Source organism: Acartia tonsa, chromosome 7 (assembly GCF_053477335.1).
Source record: "Acartia tonsa isolate MP-2025a chromosome 7, ASM5347733v1, whole genome shotgun sequence".
In the NCBI taxonomy this organism is placed as follows: domain Eukaryota; kingdom Metazoa; phylum Arthropoda; class Copepoda; order Calanoida; family Acartiidae; genus Acartia; species Acartia tonsa.
This window is the reverse complement of record NC_137266.1, coordinates 14423982-14443868: the sequence shown is the minus strand read 5'-3', so window position 1 is coordinate 14443868 and position 19887 is coordinate 14423982. Positions and strand designations below refer to the sequence as shown.

The following is a 19887-nucleotide window of genomic DNA, read 5'->3' as shown; positions in this document are numbered from 1 at the left end:
TTAAAAAAAAACCAATCGCTTCACTCTTTTCAATATAAACCCTACAGTTTTAGTCATAAACTAAAAAAAAATGACACAAATCATGTCCAAGCAATGACAATGAGAAAGCACTATTGAATTTTGATTTCTACTCACCTATCCTGAGCACTACAGCTCGAGTCCTAGCTCTTGTGGAGAATTTTTCCTTACATGGAGATTAAAAATCAACAAATCGTCTTAAGTACTTAAAATCTTGTAGATAGACCCTATAATGTTTAGAATTTTTGATGGAGCATGTAAAAACCTTTCTATAGACACCTTAACTAGGTTTCTAACTCAATCCTAGCCAATTTGGCATAACAAAGACAGACCCATCAAACATTTAGACATGATGGGTCTCTCTAGTTTTTGATGTTTGACAGATCTTTCTTTTTGATGTAAAAATGGCTAAGATTGTGTTAGAAATCTGGTTAAGGTGTCTATATAAAGGTCTATATATGCCCCATCAAAAATTCTAAACATTATGGGTTCTATCTACAAGATTTTAAGTATTTAAGACGGTTTGTTCTTTTTTTAACACAGAACAGTCATGTCTCAATGTTTGATGGATTTGTCTTTTTTATGCCAAATTGGCAAGGATTGAGTCAGAAATCTGGTTAAGGCGTCTATAGAAAGGTCTTTATATGCCCCATCAAAAACTTTAAACATTATGGAGTTTAACTACAAGATTTCAAGTACTTTAGACAGTTTATTCTTTTCTTAAAAAAGACAAAACTGACTTAATTTGTTATAAAATATGCACCCTAAACGTAGAGAAAAATTTTCAACAATGGCTAGGCCTCGAGCTGTAGTGCTCAGGAGAGGTGAGTAGAAATCAAAATTCAATTATGTTTTCTCATTGGCATTGCTTGGACATGATTTGGGTCATTTTTTGTTAGTTTTTGACCAAAACTGTAGGGTTTATATTGAAAAGAGTGAAGCGATTGGTTTTTTTTTAAACACCCTTTACCTTTGGTTACATCCCAACATAAAGTTTACCCTGGCCATGAATCTAACTTTTTATTCTTTTCCCTGGATGAGAAATAAGTATTATCATTGTTGTTTGTTTTTCTGGAGAGGGATGAACTGAACCCACAAGCCACATGAAAAGCTACGCCCCTAGTTAGAGACCCTTTCGAAAGGGGGAACGGTGTGGGGGTTGAGTCATCACCTTAAATAAAAAAAATCTAGGGGCTCTTTTTTAGGTGCCTGCCCCTAAGAGACCTTCTTTGATCTAGAGTGTTAAGCAGAGACAAACAAACAATTTTCTTGTATTCATTCGAATCCGGCTGATAGGAACCGGCTCTCATCCATACGAAAAACTATGTCTAGCATCGTATTATATCCAGCTTTCTACGAATATAAAAATGTACAATCTTTTTAAGCCCCAAGGTGCCGAAGGAACGGGCTAAAAATACTGGTTTTAATCTTATAATTGTACATTCTATATCTACGGAAAGCTGTTTATAATACGATGAAAGAAATAACTATTATGCAAGAATAATTTTAATGTCTAAACGTACACTTTATATACAGTAAATTTTGACATAATATCAGATTATCTACTATTAGTATTAATAGACTAATTTTAGAAAAGTGTTTAAATGCAGATTTATCTAAAACTAAATAAAATGTCGCATTTCAATGTTATTTTTATTTAAAACGTCATTAAATTAAATTTAACTTACATAAATACATTTTTAAATTGTTTTTTGAAAAATATTTTTTTTCAATATCCGATGAAACAATAAAGGTTAATTGTTCTCATAAATGAACAATAATACATTAAACAGAAATTAATTAATATATTTCATAACTTTTACTAATATTAAACTTAGATTAATGTCATATTTTCGATTAATGTATTTTGTAGGTTATAAAATTATATTGGTACTTTTTTTAAAAGGAAAATATTTTAAAAATAGATTTTTTTGTCAGTTAGGCTTCAACCAATGATCAAAGCGATCCCGCAATGTTTAGTAAAGTGTTCACTTTTATCTAAAATAGGATGAATTTATCGGCCATTGTCTTATCCCTTTAGAACCCTGAAACTACTCTAGATTGTGGAATACACGTCTGTATATGGCACCTAAATATTATGTTTTAAAATAGGTTTACTGGGGCTCTTTTTGGTTTGATTAACTATTTTTATGTATTAAGGAGAACAATGGGACAACAATAGTGCCCACAACAACCACAACACCATTCACAACAGAGTTGCCCACCACCACACCATCTATGGAGGATTTCAACATCTCAACAACACTCACTGATCTAGAGGTTAGTCATTTGTAGGGATTTTGTGATAGTCAATCGTTATAAATGTAATAGGATATCTGTATGTCTGTGTGTGTGTTTGTATGTATAGCGAAGGATATCTCTAACAGATGAATGATAAGGTTCTCCTTTACAGTAAAGCTTCTTTTGGGTACATTGAATGTCTATAACTATTTTAGTGGAGGGTAATACAACCCTCCCAAGAAAAATCATCCCTTGAAAAAATGCACCCCCAAAAAAATCTGTTTATTCCTTTTTAAACCAAAAACTAAAAGTGGAAGGTCGACTCCTCTTACTTAGAGACATCCGCTTGTTTCTTATAAAGGGAGAGGTCATTTTCTAGTAAATCCCGTAAAGGTGTGTGTTATAAGGCCTAAAAATAGTAGTAGAACGATAAGGTGCTCTAGATATATGTATTCCCTATTGAATAGAACAATAGGGAAATTTTTTTTTTTTTTTGATAACCGTACCTGGATTATCTAAAAAAAATACGAAATTTCTATCAAACGCTTTGTTTGGCTCAAACTGACAAAAATTTAAAAAAAATATAATTATAATAATAATGTTTTCTATAGGTACAAGGTAAAGGTTAAGAACAATCTATACCATTAAACAAAGGAAGAAGTCATTCTTTACAGGTTGATTTATTATAATTATATTTTTTTTTATTTGTGTCAGTGTGAGCCAAACAAAGCGTTTGATAGAAATTTCAGATATTCCAGGTACGGTTATCAAAAAAAAAAAAAAAAAATTTCTTCCCTATTGTTCTATTCAATAGGAAATACAAATATATAGAGCACCTTATCGTTCTACTACTATTTTTAGGCCTTATAACACACACCTTTACGGGATTTACTAGAAAATGACCTCTCCCTTTTAAGTAAAAATCAGAGAGAGCTGAACAAATAAATAAGTTTACAATTTGCATTTACTTTTCATATTTGCAAAATTGCCTTAAAATTTGCGAATTTGTCTTTTCTCCCTATAAGTATGTCTACGGCTTTATAGTTTATTATTGTTTTCACATTAATAATTCTGAAATTGCCATATTTATCATGTATGCAATGGTATAAGTTATCATTCATTTTGCAAATTTGTTTTTACATCATAATAATTTTGTTGTCATTATTCAAGCTAAGTAACATCGACGCTATAATTATGTTTTTCATACTATTTTGTTTAATTTGTGCACAGAAAAATTGAGAGGGGGAATGGTATTTTGTCACCAAGTGTGACAAAATTACATATTTAAGCAATAAAATGTCTCTTGTAAAAAGGATAACTATAATGTGTAAAAATATTTCTCGTATTCATTCGAATCCGGTGGATAGGAACCGGTTCTCATCCATACGAAAAAACTATGTCTAGCATCGTATTATATCCAGCTTTCTACGAATATAAAAATGTACAATCATAAGATTAAAACCAGTTTTTTCAGTCCGTGCCTTCGGCATCTCTGGTTTTAATCTTATAATTGTACATTTTATATCCGCGGAAAGCCGTTTATAATACGATGCGAGAAATAACTATTAATGTACGAAAATATCTATAAAAATCTGCGTTTTGCCGGGTGTCATAGCAATAAGCGAGAGTCGGCTGTTTCTGGCTTTTAAACAAGGACGATGATTTCCAATTGTGTCCAAGATATAGGACCACATTAGAATAATGAAGGTATTAGGGAAGAAAAGGCGAGAAAAGAATGATAGTATGAGGATTTCGCTTAAATAACAGAAGGAAACAACTATTCATAGAGAAGTTTCGCTTCTGAGTTAAAATTAAGCTAGGGTAGAAGTTGGTAATAAGAGAAAAGACCAAAGAGTGATGTATTAATGATGGAAGGACGGAAAAGTCTTGCCATTTTTGATATTTTAGCTCGACTTCAATCACTTAGGTAATTTTGGCGCGGTTAGTGAGGAATATTAAACCACTTTTATTTTGAAACAATTTTGTTATTTTCCATTCATGAATTAAGTGACATCTAACATATAATTTACATTTTAAATGCCAAAAATAAATTAAAATATTTGTATTTCGCACGTATTTCAAAGCATTAATATATGTATGTACATATTAATATATGTATGTACATATTTTATATTTGAAAAGTTTAAATTAAAAGGGGGGGGGGGGCGAAAGTGACACTTTTTGAAACCAAAACTAAAAGTCAAAGGAACTCAACTAAAAAAAGAGTTACAGGTCTGACATTTTGCATGGCAGTTGCTTTATAGGGGTACAATATGGAACTGTGAAGAAACGGCGTCACAACCGCCGAAAACCGCCGAGAAAAGGCAAAAAAAATTTCGGCGGGAAACGGCGGTTGCACCGCCGTTTCTTCACAGTTCCATATTTTACCCCTATAAAGCAACTGCCATGCAAAATCTCAGACCTGTAACTCTTTTTTTAGTTGAGTTCCTTTGTTGACTTTTAGTTTTGGTTTCAAAAAGTGTCACTTTCGCCCCCCCCCCCTTTGTAATACAACTTTTTGATTGCATTTATTAGATTAGTTTCAAGTTTTTCTTTGCAAGTCCTTGAATTTTTGTTTATTCTTAAAATATACATCAAATTTTTATTTATGGTAAATTCTAATCATTACGTTTTAACTTAATTATAAACTAAATGAATATTCTGCCGTTCATAGATTCTTAAGATTTTCGGGTATGATCCCTTTCGTGACAACGCCTCTTAAGGGCGTTTCGTCTTATTTTCACAGAAGCTTTGCTCTTATTTCTAGTCCCTGTGGGGGGCTCTAACCCTTAGGAGCAATCACCTAACATAAAATATACTATCAAAATCTACTGTAAAAATACGACAAAACGCACCTAAAGAGGCGTTGTCACGAAAGTGACTACACCCGAATTTTCCACATAAAGATGTATAAAAGTAAAAAAATGTATTGGTATTGGCAAGTTATATTCCAACTTTACCCCAACAAAATATTAAATTTTGCGGCAATTTCAATTGGAATAATTTGGAATTCTGGTTAGATTTTTTGCAATTTAGTTTTACAACTAAATGAGCTTAAAAAGATCAAGTACGGACAAGGAGAGCCAGACCTCGCTTTTTTAGCTTGATCAACCCATCCTATTATTCTTAAAAATTGCAATATGACACCATGGAGATTGTTGAGTTTTAGTGGTCCACATACCTGAGGTGGATTCTTTAAAAAAAATTGCCCCACTAATCGCTTAGTGGGGCAAAATTGTTTTCGTAAAAAATCCTCCAAAATTACATAAAAAATCTACAAAAATTAAATTAAATCTTATGTTAATAACCCTTCTATGATTTTGTTTAATTTTTGTAGATTTTTAATGTGATTTTGGTGGATTTTTCACGAAAACAATTTTGCCCCTCCACCTCTGTATTCTAAAGAAACATTATCAATAATTATTATATTCGTAGGGCAGGCCATGGCCAAAACTGGAGAAGTTAGTGGAAGCCGCAGGTAATTACTTTAATTTTGATTTTATTATTTTAAGACTCAAGGAGCACTTTTGTAAAACTCTATATTTTATCACTTTATTGTTTTACTACATTTTCATTTTCTTTGATGAAGTGATGCTCGCAGCTGTCTAAAATAAAGATACCTACTGGATGAAAGAACTGACCAATAAATGAGATACATATTAGCAACCTAAATTAATGGAATATTTTTTCTGTCAAAATATCAACGTATATCCTATATACATTTTTGTAAATGAAGGGAAAATTTGACCCTCCAATTTCAATTTTAGATTTAAAAGCAAAAGATTAATAGGATAGAATATGAAGAGGGTTGTTTTTTCTTTGTAATTTTCTTAGTGGATGGGACCTACCCCTGAATACTAATAGCAGGCTTTATTGCATAGGAGAACCATATCGGTTTAACGGTTGCGAGATCCTTCCATCGAGCTATGTCCTTTTAGTGTCTTTTTATTTATTAAAATGGAGGGGGTGGTTTTAACACTTTTTGCAACCAGAGCTAAAGGAACTCAACTTAAAAAAAAAATTTAGCACTGAAATTTGGAATGGTAATCGCTTTAAAGAGGTAAAATGTGGAACTGTGAAGTAAAGATGGCGAAACCGCCGTTTCCGCCAAAAAAATTCGGTTATAGCGGCGGTTCCGCATTACAGTTCCACATTGTACCTCTTTAAGCAACTGCCATACCAAAATTCAGTTGAATTCTTTTAGTTTTGGTTTCAAAAAGTGTCACAACCGCCCCTACCTTTGTAACATCTCTGCGGTTAAAATCATTATTTTATGTTTTGAGATTTGATAAAAAGTTATGTATAGGTAATCTTTTAATAATTTAACATTCTTTTACAAGATTAACAAACAAACTTTGTTTCTGGGAAGATTTTGAAGAAAAAACATTTGTTTTATATTTCTTGGATAAGCTACTTAGTGTCACATTTTTGTAGCAAATCTACTTAATAATCAACTAACGGCTACGCCCCTAGAGGCCTCTAGGTGCACTTGAGGAGGGGAGAGTCGAATTTGATAACCCAATCTATTATTTTAGATTTTAAAAGAAAAAGCAAAAAAAAAAAATTTTGGGGGGGTGGGTGCCCACCTATTTTATTTTAGGTAAAAGAATTTAAAAAAAAAATATTTAAGGGGTGAATTTTGCTAGGGGCTATTTCTCTTAGAAGGGTGATGGTACCCTCCCCCAAAATAGTTATAAACCTTCCTGGGACCCTGTTAAGGAGAGTCCGATCGATTCAGCGGTTAGCGAGATCATTCGGTACAGACAGACTGACATACAAACAAACACACATCCTGTTACTTTATTATAAGGATTCTTGTAACAAATTACTTAATTCTTATGTAAGGTGCTGCACACATAGCCTCTAGTGGTTTCGTTACTAAAGTGGGGTGATCCAACCCCCTCACCCTTCATATTTACTTTTAAAAATAAGATTCTTTTGGGCGATGGGTATCTCGAAAAGTTTGTGTTAGACTACAACTTTAATACTAAAAACCTTGTTACTTAAATAAATAATAGAGAAACTTTTATAATATTTTGTAAACCCCTGAAAACATTGTAAATGTTAATAATGAAATAAGTATTAAGCTTGTCTTGTACTGTTCATTTTTTTTTTGGGGGGGGGGGTAATCATCATGTAATGATATATAGGCCAGGACGTCCAAGCTGTTTTTTGAGGGGGGGGGAGATTAAAAATGAAAAATTTTGGGGGTGACTACGGCACCCCTTTATTTAGAGGGGGGGGGGCGTAATAACTATTACTTACCCTACCCCTTGGACATCCTTTCAATAATATTATGTTTATATAGGTTTAAAGTCCATGCATGACTCCTATCTGGAAGAAGAACATCCGACTGGTCCAGCTTATGGCGTCAAATACTATATTGGTAAGTCAGTTTTTGGAAGAAGCGAAGCTACTCTAAAATTAAAAAAAAACTTTTTTAGAAAACGTAATTTACTCTGCTCATATTTAGATTAGACTGTCGAGTTTTTCTACCTATACCAATATATCTACTTGGTTTGTTGTTCAGTAGTTAGCAAGATTCTTCGCTATATTTAATCACTAATTACACCTTTTCTGTTTAACTAAAATGATTAAATCATATTGATAACCTAAATCATAAAATACTATTTTAAGTAGAATTATAATTCTTAGTCATTCCCCTTTTGTACTGAAGTCGGTAAACTTGTTGACCTCTGAATATTTTATTATCTAAAATCCTTGTGTTGTCATTAAAGTTATTTAATATTTATGATATGATTCATGAATAACTTCTAAAACTTTGAATTTCTCAGATAAGAAATTTTTTTATTATCATTTTTAAAGTCCGCGTTTGATTGTAAGTAGTATAAAAGCAAAGCTTCTCCTTAATATTTTACCTTAATTTTTATTTGCAACTGCTTGATTTATTATCCCAACTAGTCCCTAACGTTTTCTTATTTGTTGGTTTAACAACAAAGGGGACTTTTATTGAATTTTGATTGGTTGGTTCATTTAGTTGAGTGTTTTTAAGAACCTCGTTACTTATGGATATTTAAAATTAAACTTACATTTACCAAATAAACTTTTAAATTATATATCTATCTATAATACAAAGTAGCTTGATGTCTGTCTGTCTGTCCGTCCGTCCGTCCGTCCGTCCGTCTGAAGCTTAAGATCTCGGTAACCACTAAACCGATCGGATTCTACTCTTCAGGGTATATACCTATTGGTCCTGTGGTGGTTTTAAGCTATTTTCTTGGGGGGTGGGACACCCCCAACCCCCCCAAAAACAAGAAAATCCCCCCCCATTTTTTTTTTGTAGGAGATATCCTTGGTCCTTTTTTTGTTTTTTGTAGAAGATTTTCTTGGTCCTTCATATTTTTTTTTTTTAAATTTCACCTTAACTTTTTTTATCATCTCTTGGGGCACAGCCCCTAGAGGCTAAGGGTGAAGTCGCTAGTTTTTATATAAAGTAGTAATATTGAGATAACTACTGAACCGATTGAACTCGGAATCTTCACATGGGTTCTGGGGTGGTTTTGGGCTATTATATTTTTATAATCTTGGGATTGTTTCAGACTTCTTTTCTGTCCTACCCTGTCTCTTAGTTTATAAGATCTCCTAGATTATATATTATATATTATTACTATATTCTTTTTGATTTCATGAATGAATTTTATAATTCTATGTAAAATAATGCTCACGCCACCAGTTTTACTTTATATTTTTGAAATTGTAGAGCTACTAAATAATTCGTATAATAATGTCCTTCTGTCCGTCTGAAACGTTTTATGTGAAACATTCATCTCTTGGCAACTAATTTAGACAGACGAATAGATTTTTCTTTATTAATCCAACCTATGTGTTGTTAATTATGTAAATCTGGGAAAATCTTAGATAAACGTTATAATTATTTATTCCTTACTATAATGTAATTTTCTAAAAATTTCTTATACCTTTTTAATTCTTCCTTTCTTTTTTACTATGACTGAACATCTGCTATATAACTCACTTTGTCCGTCCATTCCTTCTTTTGGATTTCTTTACGTAATAATTTGTTATACTTCTTAATTTCCAAGTCAATGAGCACAAAAAATTTATAGAGAAATTAATCCTTACATATTATGTTTTATATTTGCTGCCTAAGCATTTTCTGAAGTAAAACTATGTTTAAATGTTAGAATCGTCCTTTCCATGTCAAGCATTAATGATTCCTGTAATAATTTGGTACAATTTAGAAAGCACAGCAATCATAATTACCTTAAGTTTATTTTATTCTCTGAATGGATACTTAGCCTTCCTAAAAATTGTTGGAAAAATCGGTCGAGCTTTATAGTACTTTATATTTTAAGATGTAAGGTAGAGCCGAAAAAATAGCCTAAAACCCTCCCTTTTCACCGAGTTAAAACTAAAGACGTTAAATATGGTTCCTAATGCAGCTATGCTATTTGTGCGACATAAATAGTTAAACACATTGGCTCAAAACTAGCGCAAGGCATTACCATGCAATGTTAGGACATTGATAAAGGTCATGCAAATAAAGGGTTGTGAAAAAAGATCTTGTGGTGTATCCTGCCCTATGGAGAGCTCAATCTATTATTCTAATGGACAAAAATGACAAATTATGCATTTTTATGACTTTTAAGACTTGGTTAAGTTAATTCTTTAGTTGGTTATATCATGTTTAACTTATTTTCTCGTATTCATTCGAATCCGGTGGATAGGAACCGGTTCTCATCCATACGAAAAAACTATGTCTAGCATCGTATTATATCCAGCTTTCTACGAATATAAAAATGTACAATCATAAGATTAAAACCAGCTTTTTTTAGCCCGTGCCTACGGCACCTAGGGGCTAAAAAACTGGTTTTAATCTTATAATTGTACATTCTATATCCGCGGAAAGCCGTTTATAATACGATGCGAGAAATAACTATTATTATAACAATGCTATTATAGGCAATATTTGTTTATCTAAAGTTTGTTATGAAACGAGTAAAAATGTTTGAAATTAAATTATTCATGTGAAACTTTTTGCTGCATTAAAATAATCAAATCAAAATCAAGTGCACCTAAAACTAAAAAGACGTAAATAAACAAGGATGGTCTGGTCATTATGCAAATACGCCGCCAGTGATTTTGAGGGATAAGACCCAATGATGACAAGCAAAATTACCACCTTTGTAGATTAAAATATTATTGGTTTAAACCAACCAAAATTTAATAAAAGTACCTATAGTTTTAAGCCTATCGTTAATAAATTGCTTATAAATCTTTGGGTAACAATTTAATTTTGAGTCTCTCTTTCAATCAATAATACAAAGTAGAATTATGTCTGTCTGTCCGTCCCTTAAGATCTCGGTAACCACTGAATCGATCGGGTTCTACTCTTCAGGGAATATACCTACTGGTCCTGTGGTAGTTTTAGGCTATTTTCTTGGGGGATGGGACACCCCCAACCCCCCCCCTTTTTTTGTGGAGGATTTCCTTGATCCTTTTACGTATTTCGCCAAAAAAAAAATTTTATCACCTCTTGGGGCAAAGCCCCTAGAGGCTAGGGGCGAAGCCTCTATTATATATATATATGGTTAATAGTAAAGTGAATTTATTGACTGCAGTTTTTGAAAAGGCAACAAATTGTAGCGTTAGGAAGGAAAAGGTGTATATTTATGGAAGCTGCGCTTTATTTAAAAAAAAATGTTTTTTTAAGAATGTGATAAGACAGAATTTTCTGATATGAAAAAATTAATTTCCTGTTTTGTGGTAAATTTTAGATTTAGGAACCAACACAGATTTTCTATATTAAGATTTTATTAAAATTGGTCAGAGAAAACTATTTGACTATAAAAATGGTATTTCTTTATGTAAAATATTAAACAAAACTAGAGTTAATCTTATAATTTTCCATACGTCGTCCGTTTGAAGTATGTTATAAAAAAAACTGAATAGATGAATGGTTCTTTCAGTTTTAAAATTCTTCTAACTGATCCTAATTAATCTAGGACACTACGGCGTCCCCATTCTGCCATTTGTATGTCGGTATGTCCGTCCGTCTAAGTTGGCAAAATACTGTAACATTTGTTACAGTATGGCTAGAAGAATGGTTCTTTTTGTTAGTTTTTACTAATATTAAGGTGATTTTAGAGGGCAATAATATATCTCTTTTTATGTTTTGCATGTCTTTCCAAGAAAGGACAGTAATCTTTTTGTTTTTCATTTAAAAAGGCATCATTTTTGATTATTTTTTTTTCAGGTGTTGTTCTAGCTCTGTCAACTGCCATTATTGGATCTACTGCCAATGTTATCATTGCTAAGGTATTTAAAAATAAACTTTTTGTCATTGTTAAAATTTATAAAAGTTACTTTTCTATGAAATAAAAAGTAATCGGTTCGAAACCGATTAATATCCGATGGATTAGAACCGGTTCTTATCCACACTGAAAAATTATGTCCAGCATCGTATTATATCCAGTTCTCTACGAATAAAAAAAACTCAGATTTAAGGTATAATAAACAAGCGAAATAAATATGAAATAATATTTGGGGGCAAATTGAAAGGTCGTCAATTTTACGATGTGTTGCCCCACAACGACAGCTGAAAAATACGTATAGGTTTCGTGATTTCTTTCCGATTTATTTCATTGTTGGTATAAGTTGCAAAAAAACTGGCTTTAATCTTAAAATTGTACATTTTATATCCGCGGAAAGCTGTTTATAATCCGTTGCGAGAAATTAACTATCATTTGATTTGAAGAAAAAGTTATGAAAGTATTCTTTCTGCATTCGTTTATGACTGACGAGGGCATACACTTAATTTTGTCGGAGAGGGTGGGGGGAGGGATGAAGGGGCGTAAAGGACTAAATGAATTATGACTTAAGAATTAGGGTGGGTGACACATGATTCCCCGCGCCTACTGGAATTTTTTGATCTCTCCCAAATAAATTATTTATGGGGGAGGTGGGTATACCTAATGTTCAAGCTTGTGCTTGCAGTCTTAATATTCACATTGAAATCATATTATGCAAAACACTTTAGTTCCTTTCTGTTTCATAGTGCAAGATTAACTATTTTGATTATAAATCAAAATTCGAATGACGTCATGGTACATTTTATTTTTAGTGTGAGTCTGTATCCAGCAGTGTTATGGTTTTCTATTCTGGTCTGGGAGGTGTGGTCCTAGCCCTTGCCTGCAGCTTCATGGATCCTAGCAACAGAATTATCTTTGATATTAGTAAGCTTTAGGTTATTATCAGCGAAGCTACTCTATAACATTGTTTGTCCCTTTTCAGTTATATATTATTTTTGTACACTAACTAGCGGCTGCGTCCCTACAATATGTAGGGTATATGAATTCAAAGGTGTAACGAGAGGGCAGAACTAGCCAAAAACCATATGAAGGCTCTAACTTAAAGGTATAAAACCATTCCCGGACCTATGCAAAGCTTCCCTAAAAGAATAACTATCTCAGTTCATTAGTTAATTAAGTCCAAAATTTTCAGACAAAAAATCATCTCCTCTATACAATTTTATCTATTATGTATTAAAATACTATTTCAGCCAGCATCCCGTATGATGAGTGGCTCATTTTGTTCATGCTTGGTTGCAGCGGTCTTATTGGTAAGTTCAATTCCTTATTTTATTATTTTTCTCGTTAGAATCGGCCAATTGAAACCAAACCCTTAGTGATGGGGCTGCTAACATTAAGTGTGCTTATTATTTACTAAGTATATTTGCGATAACTTATTTTATAGATTCTTCCAATTTTTAACATTTACAAAACAGCCTGCTTTATTGCTTTAAGATCCATGTCAGATCTATATAGGAAATAAATGTCTATAAATAAGCTCAAGTTTTCCAAGGAATAAATGTTTAAAACTCATAGTGCTCCAATAATTCTCATTAAACTCTCATTGACCAAAGCGATAAGACCTTTATTCTATTTGTTTATGGAATGAATAAAGTTTTTCAATTCATGTTGATATTTGAATTACATTGAAGTATTTTATCTTGATTTAATAAACAAAAAATATACGTTCATAACAAAAAAATCTAAGAAAACTCTGTTTTAAAAAAATTCGATTGTGGCGACACTTCTGTAGTGTTCAAATATTAAAACTAAAATTTTAATCATATTAACCCTTTGGTGATGGTAATGTGAATAAAAAATATAAGTGAAGAAATCTTTTAAAATCATTTAAAATATTAAATATTTCTTTCTTTTACATATTAATGGCGAGGGAGGAAAATTGAAATAGATAAATAGATATTTACTTATAGAAAACTAGCCAATAGTGAGATAGTTATATCGAGCTAACTTTAGTCTACTAGATTTACAAAGCTTATCAACTCTTTATTTATAATCTTTAAGTTCTTCAATATGTCTATTTAGAACTTTTCAGTAACCTTATTTAGATATGAAAGAATCATTGATTTTTTTCTCCAGTGAAAAGTGTGTCGATGTTGTTGGGTGTAATCAGGGACAAGGGACAATTCTTCGGACAAAAAATTGTGAAAATTGTGAAAAAAGCGAAAATCTTCCCACAATCCACTTCCTTAGTTTGACAGTTTTTACTATAACAAATAAATATTGGATTTTGGATGATATAAAAATAAAATAATTTGTATATCTACTTTAGATTTGCAAACTTTTTCTGTTTTTTTTATGACTCCTTAAAAGCACATTCTATTCTTTGGAAAGTTAATAAATCTTCTTATGTATATATCTGGAAATGCTAAGAATTTTATCATATCAAGACCAGCCAAAAGAATTTATGTTGTACAATTATCCCAAAATAAAGAAATAATGTTTTCATTGTCCGATTAATAATATTTCTAAAATAACTGTTCCGAAGGGCTTCTTTTCAGATAAACTTCTTAAACGTTTTTGGAACAATCTTGCCATATTATTATCTAGAAAGTGTACAGATTTTGGGCATATTTTTTTCATTTCATACCCATAGTGAGTCCGCTAAAAATAGTCGAATTAGTCTTTGAATTTAGGGAAATTATATCGTCAAAAAATTTCGCCGCTTGCATTGTTATAAATCGTATAATAACTAAAAATACACTAAAAAATCGTCTGATATAAATTCCTTTTTAAGTTTGACGGATTATTTATTGTCTGATTGACCATCTAGAGTTATAAATCTACTTATTCTTCGAATAATCTTATTATGAACATTCTAATCTATTGTATACTAAAGTTTCTTGGAACCCCACAGGGATAATGATGTGTGGAAGTAGCACAGCATCAATAAGCAATTAACAGAAAAGTATTAAGAAAACTTGTAGTATATTGCAATAAGAAACAATTATATATTAGTATTTATTGAATATGTAACGACTTGTCAAGCAATATCAGGCCTATCAAAATTGTCAGTTATTTTTCTGTGTATGTGCCAGTCGAGACAATTGTGTGTATGTATGTGTGTATGCTAACCATATAGGGAGGCAGGGAACATTGGACTGTAAATTACTCTGGTAATAACCACGTTAGTTAAAAAACTTTGGGTACTTTCATTAACATTTTATTTGTTTAAACTTTTTAACCAATAATTCAATATATTTAGTCCTCTGAGCGTGGGGGGGGGGGGGGATTATATCAATTTAACGTTTATAGTATGATCCCTTCAGATTACTGGAACCGTGTTTCTTGCTTTGTACATTCATAGTAGTTAATGAGTAGATTCGCTAGTAACAACCGCAATATGAATTAAGTATAACAAATACTAAGAATCATACATAACAATAATTATCTAGATTCTTTTGTTATATTGGATACGTTCTTATACGTGTAGCTACTCCTCTATTAGTGTGGTCTGTTAGTCGAATAACAGCACGTCAAAACCCTTGCCAGTTAGTGGGAATAGGGAATAACCCTTTTTTTTCAGTTTCCAAATTTTTTTTGTACTTAAATAAATTCTTGATTAGCTTGTTCCAACTAGCAGTGTTGAAACCTTTACACCTATTATTAAAAGCGAAGCTTTTCTATAATTAGGGTCGGTCCGTACGTCCGTCCGTCACAAACGGATAGCTTTTTTCGTTAATTTAGGCATGTTAGAATTGTCCTATCGATTTCAAACTTTGCATGGTGATTCCTTTAGTAGTTAGGTACGATTTAGAAAGCGTAGCAACTCTATAATCATAACAAGAATGTCCGTACGTCCTTTTTAAACATGTTGATTTTTTTCCTTATTAACAAAAAATTTTTATGTGATCTAATCATCCAATTGATCTGAATTTTGGTATGTTGATTTTTGGAACAACAAAGTATAATGTTATAAGCAAAGCAACTCTTATAATTAAGTCCTAAAAATGTAAGTGTGTCCATAAACATTATCCTGAATCAAGCAGTTTTTCAACAAATTTACTTACAATTTTGCTCCGATTCTATACATTTATATTATGATTTAATATAAATAGGTATTGGAGATGTACATAAATTTATCGTCATTTGAGATTCTGATTTAATGGTCTCTTCGACGTACATAATAGGTGTTAATTTTAAGAAAACTCTTTATTATTTGCAGCTATGCTTTTTGATTAAAATTATTCTTTCCAACTTGCTTAAGTCATATTCTACTTAAGTAATGAATAATAGTTTACTCTGAATTCATAGCAAATAAAAACTAGAAATATATCTATATTTACGTAGTTTTGTATACAGTCAAAAATACAATATATCAAAGGAAATAAATTGTCTAATAAGCACTAATTACCTAGTCATTAACTTAATAAGTACTTATATTGTTTTTACCAGACAAAAATAATTTTTGTATTTTTACCTAAAAATTCATTATATTGATTAATGGATAAATAAGTACAGATTGTATACTTTAACTAAATGAAAATATTTTTTTTACTTTTAATTTGAATTATAAACTCAGGAAGGGAGGGGACAGTTGGCTGTTAATTATACTAGTCCCCAAAGATTTATGATAGTTTTCTTATTCGTTGGCTGAACAACTTTTGGGGACATTTGTTGAATTTTTTATTGGTTGATTTATAAAAGAAGTTTCAATCCCATATTTTACGCTACAAAACCAGTAATTTTGTGTATCATCATTGGGGATGTACATAAATTTATCGGCCTTATTCCTTTTAGATCTCTGGTTTTTGAGTAACTTTGATCAAATGATCTTTAGGGATAAGACAATTAAAAATAAATTTACAATCCCAATTACAATTTGAAGATTATAATTATTGGAAGAAAAGTATAGACACTGAGAATTTCATCCACAAACTAAAACTCAAAAGCTCATAAACCAACTAAAGAGATACTATGTCAATAAAACGGGTATAGTCCCTTTTGTGGCAATGCCCCTTAAGGAGCATTTCTTTGTATTTTCATAGTAGCTTTTCTCCTATTTCTAGCCCCTGCGGGTGGCTCTAACCCTGCGGGGCAATCACCTAACCCAATATAACTTAACCTAACCTAAAATAACATATAAAATTCATTTTTAAAATACGACGAATCGCCCTTTAAGGGGCGTTGCCACGAAAAGGACTACACCCAATAAATCTTTAGGTACCAGCATCATTTATTGTTAAATTTTTCTCCCTCCAAAATTGCCAAGCTTTTCATATGTTTTAACTATAAATATTTACATATAAAGGCCGTACGGTCACACCTAAACGTAGAAAAGCTTCAATTTTAATAAAAATACTAGGGATGGCAAATCCGTCAAATTTTTGTACTGGATTCGGATTATAAGAATCCGTCCAAAAAAAATGCGGATTCTTGCGGATTCCGGATTCTTATTGTTGGCAGATTCCGGATTCTAGCAATATTAAGAAAAATTTAAAAAAAGTGCTACATAGGTCCTAAAATTTAATGTTTTTGATGTTCTCTATAATTCACTTCCGAGAATCGAATAATATTTTCTCGTATTCATTCGAATCCGGTGGATAGGAACCGGTTCTCATCCATACGAAAAAACTATGTCTAGCATCGTATTATATCCAGCTTTCTACGAATATAGAAATGTACAATCATAAGATTAAAACTAGTTTTTTTAGCCGGTGACTTCGTCACCTCGGGGCTAAAAAAACTAGTTTTAATCTCATAATTGTACATTCTATATCCGCGGAAAGCCGTTTATAATACGATGTGAGAAATAACTATTAAAAGATTTTAAGTATAATGATGAGTATAATAAAAGGGGGAGTTGAAAGAAAAGACTCAAGACGCTAATTTTAGCCTACCAATTAAGAATCCAAATCCGCTATTAAAAAACGGATTCCGGATTCGGATTCCAAAATTGGCCAAAAATTGGGCGGATTCCGGATTCGGATTGCCAACCCTAACAAATTCATATTTTTCTTCATATTTTGTTAGTTATTTGAAGTAAAAACTAAGTTAAATTATTCCGAAACTATAAAAAGCTTTTTATGATTCTTAGAATGAAAACATATTTAGATCTTTTGGCGCTTTCTCTTAAAGTTACTATCGAGCACTAACCCCCCCCCCCCGCTCAAATTTAGGGGCTCTAACCCTGCAGGGCCAATTGTCTAACCTTGTGGGGCAATCACCTAACCCAATATAACATAAACTATAAAAAGCCATTTTAAAAATACGACTAATCGCCCCTTAAGTGGCGTGGGACTATTCCCAAAGTTGTTATAGCTACTACTTTTTGCAGTAGTTACTAGTTTCCTTATATAAGTTTTTCAGGCTGTTTATTACACTAGTCCCCAAAGTTTTATAACAACGTTTTCTTATTCGTTGGCTAATTGATTTTGAAGTTAGATTGTTTGGTTCATTAAGAGTCCAAACGTTTCAACCACTAATTGTAATCTAAAGACTCATGGATGAGCATACTGTTTCTAACATTTGGAAATGGAATTATTCTAGTAATGTCACCAATTATATAATAGACGTATTGGTTTAATTAACGTTATTTTTAGGATACTATTCAATGACCCGTTCTCTGCAACTGATTCCTCCGACAACCGTGGCTGTTCTCAGAGCTCTGGAAATTATTCTGGCCTATATTGCACAGGTAAAGTTAAAGGATTATATAATTGAGTTTTTTTAGAATCTCTCTAACACTGACCGTCTTTTTGTCCTTTGCAAACTTATCTTTAAGGGTTTACAAAGCGTTTGAAAAAGGTATTTTAACTTTGAACTGAAGATAAGATATAAAAATATATCTATCTTAAAAGGGGAAAAATATGTTTTATTTAATATTAATCTATTGTTAGATTTTCAAGTTCATTGCACTTAAATCTTAATTTTGAAATGTTTAACAATAAATTCACGTGTTATCCGGGGTTAATGTATTATTTCATTTAGAAATTTTAGCAAGCTTTTAATTTTTACTGGGGTTATTGACTGATGAAAATAAATTCTTTTGTTACGTAAATTTCTTTATTGAAAGCCATTAGTTAATGTTATTTATTGAAATTATCGTTTTATGACTTATTGAGAGTTTTTATAGCTATCTATTACATCTTATGATAGACAGCTTTCCGCGGTTATTAAAATGAAAAATACAAGATTAAAACAAGTTTTGTTAGCCCCGACGTTTCAACTGGTCTTAATGTTATGATTTTTATTTTAATATTCGTGGAAAATTGAATGTAATACCATGATTTTTCAGTATGGCTGAGAACTGGTTCGGATCAATCGGTTTCGAAGCCATATTGGAAATATATCTATTTGGTCTTCAGCGTACGTTCAGTACACGTGTTGTTAGCTTTTCATTGCTGAGATATCTATGGAAAAAATAACCCTTGAAAGTTATTTGACAATGAGTTTTTGAAGCAAACTAAATTTAGCATAAATGGATATTTATTACCGTTATCATGCTTAATGTTTAATACCGTTATTGTGCTTGAAAAAAGCTAAATAAATGGGGTATTTAAACAAACCAAATATCGTTTTTTTTTTGCAATGGAATGCTTATTTTAGGCTGTAGTGATGGGGGAGATACCAAACACCCTGGCCATTACTGGTTCTACCATTGTCATGTTCTCTGTAATAGGCAAGTTTAAATTACTTCTTTAATTATCAGCCGGCATGGAGGGTACATTGCACTGTAAATTATACTGGTACCTAACCTTTTCATTATTTGCATGTTAAACTGTTTCTATTTTCACCATCAAACGCTTTGCTAAAGTACATACCAAAAGTATACCCTTTGGGAAAATCATACTTTTATTAAGTCTAACTTTTTTAAGGGGGGGTGGTATATTGAATTCTTCAAAGAAATAGCATTAAACTGTCCGACATACATACATCCTTTTACTTTATATTAATTAATATTTCTTTTCAGCGTTTGCTCTGGAAGAAACCATCTTATCCTGCTATAACTGCTATTAAATCATTACCTAACAAACCTTTCACAATTATAAATATACAATGTTTTGAAATAGGGTCTCAAATAATGTTTGTTTATTATATATTTAGTACTTTTCTGGATGTTTTAATATGTGAAATTTTAATTTTCAGTATTAAAAGAAAGACATTTTGGGTATAGTCCATTTCGTGGCAATGCCTCTTAAGGGGGGCGTTTCTTCGTATTTTCACAGTAGTTTTTCCCCTATTTCTAGCCCCTGCGGGGGGCTCTAATCCTGCGGGGCAATCACCTAACCTAAAATAACGGGGCTATGGCACTTACACATCCAGCAAATTTACAGTTGAT

The 19887-nt window shown here is 31.8% G+C and overlaps 1 protein-coding gene across 2 annotated transcripts in view; it reads left to right on the top strand.

Annotated features, from left to right (window-relative positions):
• The window catches only part of LOC145324900 (solute carrier family 35 member G1-like), a 37249-nt gene extending 17533 nt beyond the window's left edge, over positions 1 to 19716 (top strand). For both annotated transcript variants that reach the window (XM_080167648.1, XM_080167649.1), the window contains exons 12-20: positions 2179 to 2298; positions 5695 to 5737; positions 7568 to 7645; positions 11495 to 11556; positions 12362 to 12473; positions 12800 to 12859; positions 18149 to 18243; positions 19155 to 19227; positions 19519 to 19716. In XM_080167648.1, coding sequence (XP_080023774.1) covers positions 2179 to 2298; positions 5695 to 5737; positions 7568 to 7645; positions 11495 to 11556; positions 12362 to 12473; positions 12800 to 12859; positions 18149 to 18243; positions 19155 to 19227; positions 19519 to 19565 — 690 coding nt within the window. In that variant the 3' untranslated portion in view covers positions 19566 to 19716. The remainder of the gene's footprint in view (positions 1 to 2178; positions 2299 to 5694; positions 5738 to 7567; positions 7646 to 11494; positions 11557 to 12361; positions 12474 to 12799; positions 12860 to 18148; positions 18244 to 19154; positions 19228 to 19518) is intronic.
• Positions 19717 to 19887: the final 171 nt, after the last annotated feature.